Source organism: Acipenser ruthenus, chromosome 7 (genome assembly GCF_902713425.1).
Source record: "Acipenser ruthenus chromosome 7, fAciRut3.2 maternal haplotype, whole genome shotgun sequence".
Classification (NCBI taxonomy): Eukaryota; Metazoa; Chordata; class Actinopteri; order Acipenseriformes; family Acipenseridae; genus Acipenser; species Acipenser ruthenus.
In genome coordinates, this window is record NC_081195.1 from 48,358,417 (window position 1) to 48,379,316 (window position 20,900).

The following is a 20,900-nucleotide window of genomic DNA, read 5'->3' on the forward strand; positions in this document are numbered from 1 at the left end:
GAGGCAGGGCTGGTCTCTGTTCTCCGGGATCGGTAGCCCGCCCACCGTTGCTCTGGATTGCTTGGTATAAAAGCGATTCTGGCTTTAGGCTTGTGAGATCGGAGGATGCTCACACATCCTCAGGGAATAAAAATAATAATTGGGTCATTCTAAATTTTAAAAAAATAAATAAAAAAATAAAAAAACACACAACACTGGATAGATTAATTTGCTACACGGGGTAACGGTGGAGGGGACCAGCACCAATATTTACATTTACTGGATCCGAGGATGACCCAAGCCCCAGTGCATTATTTGTCAGGCGGAGGTTTTGTCAAACAAAACTCTTAAACCTGCCAAATTGAGATGTCATTAATCTACAATGCATTCAGAATGTGAAAAAATAAAACAAACCACTTTAAACAAAAGAAAACAGGAGCTTTTCCATCAGCAACTTTCAATGTGCAAAATGACAACATTCCTTGCTGACCGGGTAGTGAAGATTCCAGCCCATGAATCTCATTAAGTTAGGTACTTTATATAAATACTTTACTTTCTACATGTACTTATACATATACACATAAGAAATGCATGGCAAGTAGTCTGTGGGAAAAATCCAAACACCAAGGTGGTCCCTACATTGCAAAAGGTTGGGAATCACTGCACTATAAAAGTTTATCCTGTCTCTGGTAAACTCATTCCAATTAATACAAACTATTCATTAAAATTGTTGCACCAGTTTAGGTGCTTTGCAAGAGCATTCATATTTTGCCAGTACTTAAAACTAGATAGGTCTCTGTGCAGCTTTCAAGGCTCAAATCAGATGTTTTGAATCATTAACGGAAGTAACAAACAAAACAGAAAACAAAAACAAGGATAAGTCCATTTTGTTAAGCTGATTAAGTGAATTAGCAGTAGGCTGCAGGATCTGCTGATACTTTGCTGGTATGGCAGGATACGCACGCTTCATAAACATTAAGATGGTTTAAATAGCGATTAATCAACTACTTACGCAAAAAGTGTTTCTCCAATAAGGCAATTTCCAGATGACCTTTGATCTCGTTTAGTCTATCAGATTCCATTCTTTGGAAGTCCTGTAATGCTGATGCCATCACCAGATTCCCTGGACCAGCCTAAACACAAACAAAAACATTACAAATCAGGGAGGAAGAATGAGGAAAACAAATGCTTGAACTGAACTTTAAGATGAACGTAGATTTCCAGACATCCCAGATAAAACATCCCCAAATCCTCAGGGGGGCCAAAAAAATTAAAACCTTTGTAATCTGCTTATCGCAAATAAAATGAATCGTTGGTGCAGAAGCAAGCATGATTCAAATTCTCTTGACAGCACTGTACACTAACCAACGCATGTACAGTACACTTTGAGGAAAGTGCTGACTGCAGGACAAAGAAACTCTGCATCCCACACTGTTACCTTTGAAAGACGGCAGGGCGTGAATTATAAATATTCTGAAATCAGAGAGGATGCATTCCCCCTTCAAAAAAGACCCCACTTTAACACATTTAGCATATCATTTTAAACCAGTAGCATTTAATAAGACTGTTGTACCACTGAATCCATTGTTGCGTCTCCCAGCTACTTCTCAGTATAATGCACAGCCCTTTATGCCTCCTTGCTGCTTCAGAATGAAACAGCAATGCAACGCACCGTGGATATACTGTATGACAGGCAGGGGAAAAACCCAATAGAAATACTGTAGGGCCACACCATAGACCACATGGTACTTTCTAGCACAAATAACCTCACCAGGCAGGATTTTTCTTCCTTTAATTGAAACCTGTAATGCAAGTTTGGTCTACTGTATTACAATTGGTTTGTTGTAAAATGAATGGGAGGTGCACTTCACAGCAGTTGGAAGGAATAGCATCTTAAATTTAGGCACCAATCACATGGTTTCTTCCAGCAGGGAGCTGCATTCTCTCAAATCCTTTAGCAAGGAACCAACGCAGTGCAATCCACGCCTATCAGATTGAATTGAACATTGTGTGCGTTTTGAATGACTTATTCTAAACATGCCATATTAAGGTACTGCTTATACTGAATGTTTGTTGTTGGACTACGATATAAAAAGTTATTATTCTCTACATATTATGAAAATAAATTCAGACATTTTGAACCACATACCCTAAATTATATTGTAATGCAATTAGACATGAATTACATACTTAAGAAAATGTCTTGTCAGCAATTTAATATAGAAATTAATCTTGTTTGAGTTGTCTTAGCTTGTTCCGTTTTGCCACATGGTTTTAGTAAATATTTTTTTAATTATTTTTTGTACCATATTATCACTGCACACTAATAAATAATTGCCTTCCAGGAAGCAGAGAAACTAATATACACATATGATTATATACACACACACACACACACACACACACACACACACACACACACACACATATTAAATTACTGGCATTTGTATGTTAACGCCCCTGTGTTTAGATTTGTCCTGTACTGTAACTTGAAGTCATTAGGGGCCCTCACAGTTGTCTCTGAGTGTAATATCATAGTTTAAAATTGAGCAACAATAAACCCATCATATTAAAACTTTCTGTTCTGTACCTCAATTTTCCAATGCTCTGTAAATGAGTATCATTTATGTGTGCCATATTGTGACAGTGTTTTTTTTTTTTTGTCGGTTTCCCAAGTTTTGGGGAATTATTATAGTGGAGGCTTTCAGTTTTTATTTTTTCAATGGTGACATCACTCCAGTTTTTTTCATTTCTACTGTAAACATGGTGTATAAGAAGCCTAGCAAATATCTATATCGTTATATCTTGTAGGTTCTGTTTGCAAAGCACTTTTACCTGCCACCTGACACCACAAATGTTTGCCTTGTTTTAAAAAAAATGCATTACAATATGAGCTGCCGATGCCTTTTCTGGTGCCGTATTACCAGATATAGTAGGCCAACGATTTACAGTTGTTAGTCTAGCTTTACAGTACAGAAGTCAATCTATCTGTTTATCTTCTACCATTCTTGCAGTCAGTCTTTCTAGTTAGTTAGTTAGTTAGTTAGTTAGTCCCGAGTCCGAGGTAAGAAGAAAGCTTATCAAATCAGAGAAAGCACACTTAACTAACTTTCACACTGGTATGCTCTACCCGGGTCAGGACCCGGTGTCATGCGGGTCAGGTACGTGATTTCACACTGCTTTTGCTAAAGCAGGGTCGACCTGGGTGACAGAAGCAAATACACAATGCGAGTATCAATGCCCCGGAAGCAGCTTGTTACTGACGCTTCCATCCAAGCTTCTCTGGATTGAACAGTCAGCCCAAATGTTGACTACAGCAAATGTTTCTTCATCCCTGCTGCAATCTGAGATGGGTTGCTGGGTACGATCCAGGTACGTGGTTTCAGAGTCTGCGCAATTGTGACCCGGGTAGCCAGAACCCAGGTCCAGACCTGGGTAGGAGTGCCAGTGTGAAAGGGGCTTTAGGTTTTCCATACATTTTATTATTACAGTATATTTGATATAAACAGCAAAATTAATTTCCTCACCAAAGTTATCCTCTACACGGTATGCAGCAATACCACAGCATGCATTTCACAATAGCTAGTTCACAGCAGATATAATTAACCACAATTATTTTTTTTAAATCTTGATATAAAAGTTGTTAATAAACATTTGACACAGTCTGCAAGGAAATTGTGTTATACAGTATATTAAATGGACAAATTACTTTATGAACAGCCTTTTCCATTTTATTTCATTTCATGTATTTATTTATAAACAGTCAACTCTCATTAATATGAATTTCAATGTTTATCAGCAGAGATCCTAGTAATCTGTTTGCTGCTGAATAACACAGGAAAATGAGGATTTTCTATGTTTTTGGAGATTTTTTAGTTTTACACTTGGGGAGGGGCAAAAAACATACCTGTCTAATAAAACTGCTTCCGGTATTCAAGTTCAGTTTATTTCAGTATTCAGAGCTGTTCAAAGATGCCGAAAACAATAAAAATCACCCCTAAAGATCAGGTCAACGAGTTTGGCAAGGACGAATTTCACGTAGATGGTAATGTGCTGTTACACTCGTAGGTAGGCCATTGTAGAACACATGGGAAGCGCCAACGCAAGGAAACGTAAACAAGATGAGGCTGAAACAGCAGGGCCATCGAAAACACTGAAACAGACCACTGTGTTTGGATCATTTCAGCATCTTACAGCTGCCAAAGAACAGCGTGAAACTCTTGTTTCAGATTTTGTTAAAATTTGTATAAAAGCCGACATTCCTCTGTACAAAGTGGATCAACTGGCAGTTCGAGATTTTTTCAGCAAGCACATGGGAGGTGTTGCCATTCCAAAAGTCAGACCAATTGTAGCTGGAATGCTGCAGCTCTATTTTAACAATAGCCGTCCGGATGATGAAGACTAATTTGGAGTTGAACGAACATGAATATTTTATTTTATTTATTTATTTTACAACAGGGAACTATTTGTAATATTTGAAGTTAAAAAAAAAAAAAAAAAAAAGTGTTTTACTGATTAATGGCACTGGTAAGCTTGTAACTTGCTTAGAATTTGAAAGTGTAACCATTTTTATTTTATTTATTTATTTAGCAGACGCATTTATCCAAAGCAACTTACACATGTTACACTGTAATACAAGGTTACAGTTCAAGAATAATTAAAGTTATAAACTAAAATACAACATAGAGACACAACAAGAACAATAAATACTTCCTGTGTTAACTGTTACACAATAGTATTGTTTGTGTGTCTTATAATGTGGCAGGGAAAACTAATTTTAGCCCTTTTATTTTACTCACGGAATAACACAGTTTTTAATACACTTGAAAATACTATTGTAAGTGAACTTTGTTTGTTTTTAAAGTCTGCACTGCAAAAACAGTTATCAAAAAAGCTGTGTGATTAGTTTTTAGAACATGATTTTTCTTGCAATTTGTCTTTGCTTTTAAATGAAAATTCAGAACACTGTAGCACCCACGAAATGGACACATAGCCTAGTTCAATTTCAATTAAAATGCATCTAAATGCATTTTTTTATTATTATTAAAACATAAAACCTCTAGGGCCACCACCAATTTAACCAGCATTCAAGTGAGCATCTTTTTTTTCTGTAAAACAAGATAGAGGCATGCAATTAATATAAACCACTGGCAAGGTTAGAACAAACCCACTCAGCAGTGAAAAAATAAATTGTCAACTTCTCAAAAGAATATTCTGATGCAATGTTTTATCAAAATGTAAATCTGGTGTCAGTAATTCAAAAAAGCCTTATCACAGAACGAGTACCGATAATATCTTCTAACCTTCATCAAATTCAGACAAGGCTATATCATTGGAATGCACAAGACCGAACCAGAACTCTTGCAGAATTGGGTCACCAATCCTGAGATCATCAAGAAAAAGTGGAATTGCAAAGGAATGCCCGTTCCATGTGTAACGGGCAGTATTGTGTGACAAACTGCCATTTCGGATTCTGTCCAGTCCCGTCGGCAAGATGAGAGGAGGTTAAAAGCTCTAAACCACAGTACAAAACAGCCAGACTTGTCTGCATTTGTCATTTCAGAGCTTTTAAACTCACTGACAGGGGACTGGACAGAATCAGGAAGGACAGTGTATCAGACAACACTGTCCGTTACACATGTTTCTTCAAGATTAGATTAAGGATTTTTATTATCTAACTACAGCTGGAACTTTTTGGCTTTTATTTCTTTTGTCTGAAATATCACAATAAAATGACCCTTTAGAGGAACACATGTGTTTGAGCTGACAAGTTCTTGATTAACATCATGAAATCTATTAATTTTGTACATTTCAGTCTTTGCAATAAAACTGCAGTATTCTAAAGTAAATTCAACAATTTACCCACCATGCACTGGTGCCATTTCTGATCAAATATTCCAATAGAGACCAGCTAAGCAATCTGTTTGAACCAGGTCAGTAGATTTGACCTAAGATTACAGTGTGTTCCTAATGCTAACATAACTTCTTAGCCACTAATAGAACATGTGCAGGTCAAAAAAGCCAAAACATTCTGCATTAAACACATTTATTGGATTCGAAGAACAGTATGGTTTTGTTTACAGAAACTGTGTGGGTTTGGGTGTGTATGTACTGTATATACTTAAACTACACAGCTGCTAACTACTTTTGTTAAAAACACAATAACTGTGCAGAACTACTTTGGGAAATGTAACCGTGTTAAAACAGAAAAAAATGAAGTCCCCACTGATCAGTATCAGCGATCACACAAATACTTCAGGAGACAGCTCCTATAAGAACAGCACACAGATGTTTTGATACCCCACGTAACTCTGGTGATCCACTGATTACCTGCACTTTGTTCAAACTGCTAGGGAAAATTCAGATGAGGTTCAAATCTGAGGACCCACCTGTGTGCCAAAGCCAATGCATTACTATATGGAACACTAAGACTCAGGTTAACCCTTTAATGCCGATGACAGGAGTCACTGTATTTCTTTGTTTTGTATTTACTGTGGAAGTTATTTCACCTTTAATGGAACTCTCATTGGGTACATGAACCACATTCTTAGTATTTTCTAACATCATGCTGTGAAAAGTGGGTTACTCCTCCTCCTCCTCCTCCTCCTCCTCCTCCTCCACCCACCCCCCCACCCCCACCCCCACCCCACCCCACCCATTTTATCGTACTGAACTAGGGGTGGTAGAACTAAAGGCCTTATGTAGGATGCTTTTTATTGAACAGCACACTGGGTCAGTGCTTGAAATGGGCTGGTCCTTCCATATTCCAAAGACTTGCATACTGGCACTTTTTAGTGCATAGAGAGGTTTTTGAAAGTTGCATTTCCCAAGTGTATATGATTTTAATCCGTTTATATTTTTACTATATATACTGTTCGGACTACGATACCCAGCATGCATTCAACATTACATAATATCATGTGATTTCGCCAATGATCACCTCATGAAGAGTATTCAATTGAGTAAGTGTCGATGCACTGGGAATCTGAACAAGACATTGGGACAAAATATCATTCAGCAAGTCAGAGTGCTGCTTCATTCAGAAGTTTGGTCAAAGGAGATGAGCTAGATATTCAGTGTGGCGAATGGGACCCGAGGCAGCTTTGCGCAAGGATATACTGGACAGTGCAAGGGCATTTAGGACCCCCCTAATTAGGCGCTGACTGTTAATTTGGTGACGTTGATGTTTTGTAACTGAAGTCTATCCCGTTAAGACCGCCCATGCAGCATTTGACAGGCTGCACAAAATGTCAGTTTATCAGCCAAGATGAATATTGGTTGTTAGTTGCATTGGAATTTAATTATAACCTGTGGTTACTTAGTAAAGCCCGGCCACACAGCATTTGACAGGCTGAACAAAATGAAGAAGCGGGTGAGATGATATTAAGAGAGGTAATTTCTCAAAATAACTTATGGTGCATGGAGAGTGGTTTTTCAAAAATCGTGAAGCAGGATGTGAGTTTTAGGAAGCACTTGCACACAGCGGAAGAAAAAATACTCACTTTTTGACGTGTCCCGTCGGGCTCAGGGCGGGTAGCAAGGCTCTACTGTACATGTGCCTCCGCTAAAGCAGATTTCATTTAGTCAAAGCAGCAGTACTCCAAAAATGTGATGTGGTTCAAAAACAAACAAAAACTAAAACTAAAAACTTGTGTCTTGTCTTCCATCATCCATAAATATTAAAAACACTCAATGTGCTGAATTTAGAACACGAAAATAAACTTAAATTTAATGGCAAACGTTTTGACTACGAGTCTTTTTCAATGTCTTGTGTTCAAACTGGATTAAAGGAGGATTAAAGGATGTTTCTTGTGTAATGTTAGTGTTTTGAAAAAGAAGGACTAATCTGAATGTGTACAGTTCCCGCACATCCCATCTTGTAAAAATGTATTCTGAAATCAAAAGATTTGGACAATGCAGGCACAGTAAAAACATAGTTTGCCTTATTGTACGTGTGATGTGCACCTCTCAAACAAATATTCAATATATTTTATTCTGCTAAGGCTTTCATATTATCATGAAATGTGTTACCACTATGGCACAGTACCTAACTGAAAAGTAGACAACATTCACAATGGCTGGTGAAAGGCTTTAAATATTAAATAATTCAGAAGAGAGAGAGAGACAAGGAAAACACATATGAATAAAAATGGGCTGACAGCTGGCGACACCATTTACAACACATACAATTTTTATAGCACAAAAACAATCCAATAAAATGCAATACATAGGAGAATCCAACAACCTGAAAACAAATACTGAGTTTACGAAAATAAAAATGATCAGTTTCATTTAGCTCACAAAACATTGCCAAAGAAGTCACTGTATTGTATTCAATAATTATAGAACATTATATAAAAGACACCAATAAGTCATTATTGCTACCCTTGATGTTAAAGTTTTTTTCTTTCAAACAAGACTTTTTGCTCCACCTGTGGTCTTGACCTGTGAACTTCTTCAGCTTTTAGGGGCGGAAGATGACTCAACGTCGGACAACACGGTTGACGACTTAGGAACGGAAACAGATATGAGAATGGAGAGTACTTCACAAAAGACTAGTTCAAGATCTGCAGTTAGCAAAGACATGGAACTCCAGGTTTGTGTCTGCGGCTGGAGCAAGGTGACAACGGTCAGGGGTTTGAAGATTCATCAAGGGAGAATGAAATGCTTGAGGGAGAAGAGACAAGGGCCTCACATTGATCAGTACTTCTTACGGAGTCAGTCAAATGAAATCCAGCGACAGGAAGCAAACCACAGGTCACAAGATATCAGCACTCCTGTCATAGACGTGAGAAGGACTTCCATGGATACAGCTAGTGATGAACCTAATGATCCTTGTAAACCCGGTCAGACAAACCAGCATAAGAGAGAAAAGAACCTCAACGGGCACAAGCCTGGAGTTAAATGGCCAAGAGCGTGTGAGAAAACTGCATGGGAAAGGTTAAGTGGAACAGTTGAAAAGAAGCTGGATAAATTTGGGGACATCATCTACGCATATGGAAGTGAGAGGTTTGGAGTTGAAAAAAGGAAGGAAAAAGTACAAACTATTCCTGGAAAGTCTAGATGGCAGCAGGAGATTAGTTAGAGAAAGGAGACAGCTGAGGAAGCAATGGAGGAGAGCAGAACAAAGTCAGAAGGAGGGACTCAATCTGTTACAAAGGGTCATAAAAGATAAGCTTGCAACATTACGTAGAGCTGAGTGCCTACTGAAACACTATAAAAAGCATGCAAGAACTAACCTTTATAAAGACCCATTCAAATTTGTAAAGAAGTTATTCACCAGTGAGAAAAATGGCACACAAAGCATCCAAGGTTGAGCTGGAGAGATATTTGGAGGAAACGCATACAGATTCAAAAAGGCAGGAGCCTATGTCAATTCCTTCAGACACCCCACCTATCAATCTACCAGAATACCAAATGGAGGACTATGCACCTACGTGGAAAAAAGTAGAGCAAGCTGTGAAAAAAGCAAGGGTGTCATAATCTCCAGGGCCTAATGGAGTTCCATACAGAGTACACAAGAGTGTTGCAGGCGTTCTACGAATCCTGTGGAAACTGATGAAAGTGGAAAAAACAGGCTGTACCAAGAGCATGGTGTCGAGCAGGTGGAGTCTTTATACCAAAAGAAAAAGATTCTGCAAGCATCAGTCAGTTTCACCCTATTTCCCTATTAAACGTAGAAGGCAAGATTTTCTTCAGCATTATTGCTCAGAGATTGTTAACTTACCTATTAAAGAATTGCTTCATTGACACTTTAGTATAAAAGGCAGGCATCCAGGTTTCCCAGGATGCTTAGAACACATCAGTGTGATCTGGCAACAAAAAGGAGAGGAAGGAGCTCCATGTGACATTCCTGGATTTGACTAATGCATATGGTTCGGTGCTACATGAACTTCTTTGGGCAGCATTTGATTTTTTCAGTGTACCGATGACAATAACAAATTTAGTGAAAGCCTACTTTGGAGATCTGCAATTTAGTTTTTCAGCTTCAGAATTCAGCACTACATGGCAATGCCTAGAAGTTGGAATAATGTCAGGATGCACCATTCCTCCATCCAGGAGAGCAACTGCCAAGAAAAGGTGTTAAAACCAAGCCTCGCCCAGAACAACTGGAAGCTGCTAGAGACTAGAAAATGCTGGCAGATGTTGGTCAATGGCTTATTTTTCCACCCGAGATTGCCACCACTAAACTTCGACCAGATATTGTCGTGTGGTCTAGATCAACATGCCTTGTTCACCTGGTAGAGTTAACAGTGACATGGGAGGATGCTGTATATGAGGCGTATGAGAGGAAGAAACTGAGGTATGCTGAACTAGCTGCTGAAGCGGAACAGCAAGGATGGAGAGTCCGGGTTTACCCAGTGGAGGTAGGTTGTCGAGGATATGTGGCACACTCTACAACCCGGTTTCTCAGAGACGTCGGATTCAGTGGCCAAGAGTTGCATCGCACAGTGAAGAACTTATCTGAAGCAGCAGAGAGGAGCAGCAACTGCCTGTGGTTGAGATGGAAAGATTCTGGTTGGGGATCTCAAGCACAATAGAAAATAAAGAAATGCTGATGTATGTGTAAGTAAGCTGGGTTGAGTTGAGTGGGGGACGGAGGGGAGTGATGCTGGGACGCCAGAATCACCGTCGAGCCATCTTGTGGTGAGGTGGGCTAGTCGACGAAACACCAAGGATAGGAGGTGCCCACTTGAAGACCCTAGAGATGTACCCTACTGAGCTCAGTCCAGACGGTTGTCATGCTGATGCGCTGGGGAGACCACACTGTGGCGATACGCTGGGGAGGCAAAATAAGCTGATCCCTGGAGCCAGCATTACACCAAGCAGAATGATATTTACATCATCAGATGGAAGGAAACGCAAATGGATCACATTAGTTTACTGTAAAGCTACGTCTTAGTTGGTGCTTATCTTGGCGAGAAACGAGTTCAAATCAACATGAAGTTTTAACATCTACTCTCATGTAATGGAAATCATTACCCTCCGAGGTTAGTGGCATTACATTTAAAAGGAGCAGCACACAAATACAATCTGTTAGAATACCCAAACACCGTAATGATCACTTCCTTCTGTATTACAGGAGTCTTCGAGAACAAATGTCACCAAGTAACAAATTTACCCCAAGTCGATGTCCATCATTGTTAGGTATTACTGTAGTTCAGCAGGGTAAAGAAAAGTACACCCTCTCAATCACAAAGCAAGAAATGTTTCAAGCCACAGCAATGCATATCCTAATTCCCTTGTGACGTGTGAGTTTGCAACACCAGTGTGCACAGTATCAGTGAACAGGAGTATACTGCTGTACTGTGCTTCTGTGTAGTCTTGCTTATAGGAAAATGCATTTAAAATGACACGTACTGCATGCACCTTCACAAAGTCTGACTCAGTCTTGTACATCACATAGGTATTATCAGGTGTTTTATCCTCACCTGTCCACACATGCAGTAGTTCAGACTTTATACAACCAATCCCTTCCAGACAAAGGTTTACACAAGAATATCTATATTTGAAGGAAATCATCAAAGTTGCTCTATTTTAGACATGTGAGATGACAGTTCTGATTGGGGAATGTATTTCAATTCTCTAATATATTGTACATACCGACTAGCATAGTAGTTTGTATCTTGTCGCAAGATCAGTTTTAAAGAAATTCTAAAGTGAATTGCTCAGACTGGAAAGATACAGGAGCAACCCAAAGTCACGATTGACACTTGAGAAAGCAGCCTCGCCTTTCAAGACTAAGCACACATCAATGTACCAATGCCAAGCTATTACTGTGCGCTCAGTGGATCGGTTCAACAAACATTAAACAACCCTAAGAAGCAGGATACAATCATCTCCTTGACGCTGTACTCCCCATTGATACACAGATAACTATCATTAGTCAGGACAGACAAAAGCACAGGGTTTTATGGTCGATTTGAATAATACACACGTTGGACTAGTTTTTCTTCAATGTTGTTTAGTTTTAGTTTCCCATCTATTTAAATGGTAAATTCTAAAGCCACAACACATGCTTTTGTATAATATGCACTCTATAACATTTATATCTTTTTGCTGCTTTGGTTTTTGTGGCATGCAACATAGGCATAAACCTTGTTATGTTTATTTTACAAATGAAAACACCATTGGAATTCAGGCCACTTTGCTGACCCAAACTATGTACACTGTTGGCAAGCTTTCCTTCCAAATATATACCGAACTCTGATAAACAGGACAGATTGCAACACATCAGAACACTGTAAGCCAATAAGGACTTTATGGACAATTAAGAACAGTAGATATCAAAAGGACAAAATGAACTCTACAAAGCCAAATTACAGTGGTTCAGAAATGTTTAGAAAGTTTGCTAATTTTCAGAAAGGTCCCATAAATTATATTTTTTTAAAAGCATGGAAGGTTTTAACTGCACTTACAGGGTCTCTGTAGTCTTCAGCTTCTTTTAATGATGGACGGGGTTTCACTGGGATGTCATCACTACATTCATTGTCTGATGTGTTGGGAGATTCAGCTAAATCAAGGAACTCATCTCGCTTGTGGCCTCTGAACCTTATTTTGTCCAACCGCTTTAGCATGTTCAACACAGAGCTCTTCTGCTTTACCTTAACATGATGAATGGTGTCCCTAGAGGGGGAAAAAAATGAACATAACAATAGGATCTGACTACAGCAGTATTCATCTCACACTTTAAACAAGGTACCATGATATAGCCAATATTTTTAGAGTACATGATTATGCATTATTCTTTTAGGAGCTGCTATTGAAGAGTTTTGAACAGTTTGATGAATAACAAAACTTTAAAAGATTTGTGAATAAGGCCCAATCTTTAAGGCCAAATCAAAAAGATTCTGCAGGACCCACAACTTATTTTTAATCCATATACTTTAGGTCAGGGTTGGCCAACTCTGGTCCTGGAGAGCCGCAGGATCTTGTGGTTTTCATTCCACCTGAGTTATCAATTACTTAATAGAAACAATTAATTTTCTTAAATTGGTCAACACTAACACTTTTTTCCAGGTCTTTAGCCACTGATGATTTAAATATACCCAGAAAACCTACAGGATTGTGGCTCTCCAGGACCAGGGTTTGGCCACCTCTGTCTTAGGTCATTATTCAACTATTGAAGAAACTACACAGCTGAATATTGCAATTTTTGTGGCATACTGAAATAAAACTAAATAATTATAGAATGCACAGTTGTAGTGTTTACGGATGCTGTCTGAACAGGTGTGTCTTGAGGAGGTGCTGGAAAGCAGTCAGGGACAGAGCAGTCCTGATATCCATGGGTAGGTCATTCCACCACTGAGTGGCAAGGGTGGAGAAGTAGCGGAAGCTGGGGAGAGGAGGGGGGTACAGCTAGTCTGCCGGAGGTGGAGGAATAGTAGAATAGTAGGGGATGCAGTGGGTGGTGGTGAGGGAGTGAGCAGAGGATACTGTTCACAAGTTCTAACTACCTACACTATCCTAGACAAAAGTATTTAATTTTTTTTTTTTTTTTTTTTAAACCCAGATATAGCCACTAAAAACCCATCACAGTTAATACAAACAGCAGCAATAACCTATTACATTTCAGGTATTACATTTATATTTTTTCACAGCAACATGACAGAAAACTACATGGACTGTACTGTATCACTTTTTTTTTTCTTTTATGAAAACCAATATGAATATGGATGTGGAAGAAATACTGGGTATACCAAAAGACCAGCATTTAATACACATTTCTTTCAGCCCACATTCAGTCTAACAATTTTGCAAACCCAGTTAACTCAAACACAGTCTCAGTTCTGCTCCATACACAGAGCCAAGGCATTCCTGGCCAGTGTGAAAGTTGCCTTTATTGCAGTAACAAGTAAACAGGCTACCTATTAAATCACTTTCCAAAACAGCTGATAGGCCTTATCCTGAATGTAAAGTTTAAATAATTTAGATACGGACCAAATGTATCCTCTTTACTAATACATTAGTCTAGAATGACTATTGTTATTTTGTATACCGCATTAAGAGAGTAATATGAACTTAAAAAGCCATGGGCAGAGTGTGAACCTGTTTTGTATCTAGGTCAAATGGAACTCGCATGGTCTTTGACTGTTCTGGGATAAGCGGTTTATTACAAATGAATGTTACTCGAAGGGGCAGAGGAATTTATCCCCTTGGAGTTTTTCTCAAGAAAAAAAAAAGTTATGTTAAAAGACTTATTTTTAGTTCAATTTTAACTAAACTTGCCTTTAAAAGATATTGCGCCAAGTAAGCTAGCTTCTGAGCAGTGTGAGGTCTATCTGTTCAGACCCTGTTATGACAGTTGCCATCCATTTAATATACACTTAATACTTCTTGTTAAAATAAATACAAGTATTGTGTATGCTTAAATTATAACGCTAGTCCAGTTTCGACAGAATATACTTTAAAACATGTTCAAAAGGCAAAGAAACAATTTATCAACAGAAAAAACAGCAATTCCTTTTTGAAAATGTGCCTAATTTGCTTCAAATGTCCCCACAGACAATATTTGGACAAACATTATCCAAGGGACACACACACACGTTCAGGGGGTTCTGCATTGTGCTTGTTTTTTTGGGCCAAAGTACTTTACACTGTTCTTGGAGAAGAGGTACGTTATGCTTCAGATTTAACTGCTGCTCTCTAGCAGGTGCACAAACATTAAAACTGAAGCTGGCATTCAATCCTCCTTTCACACAGACGAGTTATGACAGCTCAGAACCGGCACTGATGTGGCATTTTGGTCAGTGTGAATTGCCTATACCGTCACAGAGCCGTCATATTTTATGCCATCTCTGAACCACCTCGCGAGGTGGTTCAGAGATGGCACTGAACTGTCTTAACTGCCTGTGTGAAATGCTATGCTGGCACTGAAGCACTATAGTGGGCGTGGATTGAAAGTCAACATCCCACGTGACTCTATACCGGATGTGTTGGGTCTTTTTGTTGTTGGTGTTACACGCTTTCATTTTTTTTCAAATACAATGGCAGATAAAGAACAAAGTAGTTACTGGAGTCTGGAAGAAGTTAAGGAATTGTTCACTTTCCAGGCTGCCAAGGAGGTGAATTCACAAATAGAAGGTGACAGATGTAATTTATGGGCAAATTGCCATTGCCATGAAAACGATTTGTTGACCAACAGGTTTGAAAGTTTCTCACATGATCCCTTTGTCTGTGTGAAAGGGTTATGACGGTATTACACCGGCATAGACTGCGCAATTTCATGCTGTGTGAAAGGGTATTTTAAATTTTTTTTAACGTCTTTCAGACAGCTCAGTAGCTGCATTTGTGTGTGAAAGGGGTAAAGTCAATTCTCTTTACAAATGGAAATGTTAGCCCAAAGTCATTTACAAGAAGCACTAAAACCACAGTCATCTACTATCACTGAAATGAGAAGCCTACTACATCTGCCAGTTTGTGCCATGTATCTGTTTACTACAATACAGGGATCTGGCTTTGATCAATAGAAACAAATACTTTATATATAAAATATATATTCTTAAACAACAGCATCATCAAAGTTTGTCCTCACTTACAAACTGTATTGCTTGTCAGAATATGGATGTTGCTGCTAGCCAAAAGGTTGCTAGCCAAGTATTTGGTAGGTTTTTGTATAAAGGACATACTCACTATGACTCTCAAAGGCAGGATTTGGAGCATCACAGCTGTATTTCAACTATGTTATCCTACAGTTAGAAAATAGCTGCAATGTTATCTTAAGTCTGTCACCTCTTGCTGTGCTCTGCGGTTCATCAGCATAGAGTCTCAGTACACTGCAGGGTATTTTTCTGAACAGGCACGATTTATTTACCCTTCATAAAGTGACTCATCATGTCTAACAAGCACCGAATCCAAAACCTGTCAATCACATACAAATCACTAAACTGGTGTATTATTAAATCATACAAGTTACATTTCAGTATCAATAAGGACTACTGTTAAATATTACTTTAAGGTTAAATATTAACTGTAAATCAAGGAATATCACCATAAAATAAATAAAAGGACACTCAGCCTATCATATAGAATGGCTTTGGTAACTATTTAGTTATGCTAGTTAAGTTTATGTTTTTATATTTACAAAAACAAGGAAAACTACACTGCATTATACTGTACATTAATAAATGCATGCTCTTGCACAGTTGATGGTAGGCAACAGTCATGTTGTAGTCATAATCAGTGTGACCGATTCCCTTTTAATATCATCAGTTAAAATCCTAAACAAACAATTATCCTCAGAATACTTCCCAAAAAACAAAACTAAAAAATAAATAAAAATACAAACCTACAAGATGTATCAGTAATTCCAATTATGTGTTAGGAGTAATAAACATAAGTAGTAAATGCACTAAAGATGGAGAATGTGGTGTGACAAAGCCAGGGCTGTAATACTGGTACTTGAACAGGACTGAGGAGGGATACTTTGTGGAAGTACAAAGAGAGATGGAAAACAGAAATAAATAGAAGTGCTACTGAGTCACTGGCTTTACATTTCTCGATTTTACAGGGACCCAGCCCAGGACTATTAAATGATACATTTCTATTGACATTAGTATATCAAACTGATTGTTCAGTGGTTTGAAGATCTATGTTTGTACTTGTTTGAGCACTTTGGGTACTATATGTAGCACAACACCACTGCTGCTGTCAAGAGACCCTTTTTTCTCTCTCTCTCAGAAATAAGAAAAAATATCTCCACAACAGTCCTTTTACAAATAGCAGGCTGGAAAAAAAAACTAAACAAAAAAAACAACATTCTTGTTGTTCTGTAAATACAAATGACGATCAACACTTGAGAAAATTGATATATTCTGCTTTAGTAAGAGATCAAATACTGTAAAGCTTTTGCTGTTGCCAGACCAGGGAACTGGTACTATTTTTAACCTAGTTTCTCAGTCTTGATTAACTGTGTTGTTGTTAGTACAATAATTAGCTTTACATTGATGCATTAAAAAAAGCAAAAACAAACAATATCACATAAAACAACAAACAAACAGTCTATCTTCCCCTGTGTCTGAAAGTTTAACAAACAACACTGCACATTTTGGCCTCTATTGCTACTTCAACAAAACTCACTGTTCACCTACAGCATACATATTTGTCTTTTACTGACCAATCTGACAGCAGTGGTGAAACATCAGCTAATGAGTCAGATGGTATGCCTGTACAGGGTACCAGAGGTCATACTGAACCATACAGTAATATGGTTCTTTCAGAAATGTACCAGAAAAAGTAATGCACCATGTACAGCGTACAATTTATTCTGTTGGCATATGCTATTTTCTTTCAGTATCTTGATTACAAACATTTGCTGGAAAGCATTTTATTGCCTGGCTGGACCTAGCCCAACCCTTTAAGGTACAAGGGACACGTCTGCCACAAATAAAATTATGCTAACATTCTTATTTTTGCAATGAGGTGCATGAAACAGAGCTTCAAATTTACTGACAGGTTGGATCTCATCATCCAAATTGTCCGTTTCCTTGTGATACTTGAGTCACTCTCAAATGTATTTTAAGAAGAAACCGTTTGAACAACTGCTCAATTCCTTGTGTACCTTCAGGGGTTAATAGGGAGGATCACATGCAAAATATGAGGTTTCTATATTGTCTGTCTGTCTGTGACCTCAAGGACGCTAATTAACACTTAAAATATGACTAGAAGGATTTAATATAGTTCCCTAAAATGTGCAGTATTTATTCACACAAAACTGCAATTGACCATGTTAACTATATTGGGAAGCCTCTTAAACCATATCTATCGCACCCTATTCTACTTTTGAAGTAGTACATGAAGCCAAAAAAGTTTTTCCTATATCAAATAACCTAGTCCTGCACCTATTATGATTGTAATTTAACTCAAATCATAGAAATCAGCTGCTTTGGTTTGTGTGAATTGCTGTTCACCACAGAGTCTGAGAACGTCAGCGATCATCACAAATCCAAGCAGATGTTTCTACTTGTGTTTCACTTTCAATGGTAAATTAGCCCAGGCAACACCAATGACCCTCACCTGTGAAGAGCTCAATCCAAATAATCGGTTGTGCAGCACTGAAAGAAACATCAATCTGTTAATTTGGCCTTTGTTTACTTATCTACAAAAAGTATTGTCTCACTATTTGCAAATGACAGTAGGGATTTAATTAACATCATTACAGCTCTTATATTTCACGTACACTATCGAGGTTGTTTTTACCCGATTTTAAATGTATTCAACATCCTTATAAAAGAGTAGGTTGGGACGTTTGCCAAGTCTTCGGGGAAAAAAAAAAAGTAGAAGACAGGGTATTTAAAACCCCTGTTAAATAACGCCCATGCACGTCAAAAAAGAAACAAGATCCTACAAACTTAACCATTAGATTAATTGAAACAAAAACGTACTGTACAAATGTATGTTTCGTCGTAATTAAATTTGGCAGAATGGTAGGCCTTGATAAAATGCAACTTCCTTCCACCCCAATAAGCATGATATGACAAAATCATCCACAATTTGATAACCAGCTATAAATGTCATTATATTAAAACTAAAATGTGTACAGTAGGTTGCCTGATACGGAGATGATCAATTAACTTATAAAGGCACATTGTTAAAGTTCAGAAGGACGTTGCAAGTGTACCAAACTTGCGACTTGAGTGCAGCAACATTGCCATTTTAATAACATACACGTTTTTCTTAAAAGGCCTATGTAACAACACATGTATTTAACGGGATTGCACCAAGTACACATTTACCAAATATAGATTGTCCAAATACTTTTCGGTAGTTACAGTTTTGTGAAAAACGTCTATTCTACGTTATACTCAAGGACTGGGGATTCATATTTTTTACACAATCGCCAGTCATTGCATTTAAGATTAGCTTCCGAGACGCGTAAAAAATACCCGCTTCTTCCTAGCACAAGATTAAAACAACAACTACAGTCAATCCGCCTAATGCTCTTTACCTAATGTCTTCTCACTGCTGAACCGATTCCTCCTTCTTCATAATCAGCAGGCAATTAAACAGGTTAACAGGGAACAGTCGCCTGTACCATTATTTTCAGAATGCAACACGATTTACTAAACTATAGTCAGAACTAACAATCTATATTGAATGAATAAAGGCGATTATTTTAACAAAACGGTGGGTGTGATGGAAAGCATACAATGTGTCTACAGTGGCAACAAAAGTATCAAAGGAGTGCATTACGGCTGTAACACTGCAGCCTAATGATTTATTTAACTACCACATTTTATAAAATGCAACCAAAAAACAATTGACGATTAATACTCATATATAATCAAAACTACATTGCACGATCTGTGTTATGTGGCACTGTCAGTGCTGATATTATACAACACGGTTTATTCACAGATATACAAAACTGTAATTTGCGTTGATCAAACAAAGCAACACGGTTTATACATTCAAACAGCGCAAAACCTGTTGCTCGTATTTTTTGATTTATTTATTTTTGTATTATTAAATAAATAAAGCAAAGTTACTTACCCAGCGCGGAAATCAGAGCAAAGTTTCATTAACACTGAGGATCCTTGTGATTCTGGGGTGTATTTCTCTACACCTGCTGAACCCACTGAATATCTTTAAAACCTCCAGATGAACAAAATGATGAAATATATTTCTGCTTTCGTTTACTGAATCGCCGCTTGAAAATCGGTGTCTTAGTTTTCGATACAGGTTATTTTGTGTCAATGCCAGCCCCCGCTGTACATATACATTAAAACAGGCTGCCTCAATTTCTCTTGTTGATTTTCAGTGAAGCACACAACAGGAGGACCTGACCAGGAAATTTCGTCAGTGTCAGCGACTACACTCTTAAAGGGGCCGTCCGTTCGTGATGATTCCATAACACCACAAATGACCGATTGTCTCGGAGGCTGAGGAGGAACAATAGCCTACAAACATGTAAATATAATAATAATATAGTAAGTAAAATACATTTACGTGACCGCTATTTCAAAACAAGTGAAAGTAAACCGCTATTTTTCATTCGTGTGAATTTATTAGAAAATAGACATCAGCAGCCGGTGCCCTCATTGTTTATTTTAATCCTAAGGCTTTATCAATATCAAATCGCTGTAGAACAATGTTATTTTATATGTTATTTTAATATATTTTAATCAGCCCGTAATTTTTCAGCAAAGCAACTGATCAACATTCCTCTCCAAAATGCGTGGACAAAGGCAATACATAACCACTCAGCTCAAAACGCTCCAGTACACCCCTTAAATCCAAGGCACTGAAATTGGATTTTGGGAAAATACAGTAAACTGAAAACCTGTACTCGTCGGGTGATTCCTCGTGTATCCTGAGTATCTACTGCCTGCACAAGACTGTTCCGGTGATGTCATGCTTGTTCTGATGTTCTTCACCCAGTGGATATTTTCTAAATTCTAGTAAGGGCAAGGACAGTGTGGATTCAAAGTTTTTAAGAAAAATATTAATATAAGATAAGATATATTTTTGATAATATAATAATAGTCTCCATCATTTAGATATGCATGGTCAAACCAGTGGGTGAGTTCTTAATGTATTTATAAACCATGGTAGAGAAACTGGTCCATGCTGAAGTCATCTCTAGATTTGCTAGCCTTCCTAAGTATTCCCTTCACAGTTGTTTCAGAATATGGCAGCTGAAATACATACTAAAACTCCACCTCTTCAGCACATTTCACCCATTAAGATTCTGCTTTTGACCAATTCTCTTAGTCTTCTGACCTGGAGTTGTGTGACAAAACCTAGGGTGCATAGGGAGGCAGGGTTTTAACCCCTGGACTTTCCAATGCTCCGTGAGGGGTACTGATACAGTATCTAAAATAACCACTTATTAGGGGTTGTTTTCTTTAAGTTGTAATAGTTGGATCTTTTTTTGTGTATGATATTGTATTATTGCCTGTAAAGAGCCAGGGACAGACGTG

The 20,900-nt window shown here is 38.1% G+C and overlaps 1 protein-coding gene across 5 annotated transcripts in view; it reads right to left on the reverse strand.

The window, feature by feature from the left end:
* The window catches only part of gramd4a (GRAM domain containing 4a), a 52,929-nt gene extending 33,091 nt beyond the window's left edge, over window positions 1-19,838 (reverse strand). For 2 of the 5 annotated variants that reach the window (XM_034026728.3, XM_034026727.3), the window contains exons 1-3: window positions 19,471-19,838; window positions 12,399-12,606; window positions 992-1,112 (exon numbers count right to left, since the gene is read on the reverse strand). In XM_034026728.3, coding sequence (XP_033882619.1) covers window positions 992-1,112; window positions 12,399-12,606; window positions 19,471-19,499 — 358 coding nt within the window. In that variant the 5' untranslated portion in view covers window positions 19,500-19,838. Of the gene's footprint in view, window positions 1-991; window positions 1,113-1,552; window positions 1,637-12,398; window positions 12,607-17,994; window positions 18,015-18,925; window positions 19,045-19,470 lie in introns of those variants that run through there. The other 3 variants (XM_059027178.1, XM_034922171.2, XM_034026730.3) reach the window with 3 other exon arrangements.
* Window positions 19,839-20,900: the final 1,062 nt, after the last annotated feature.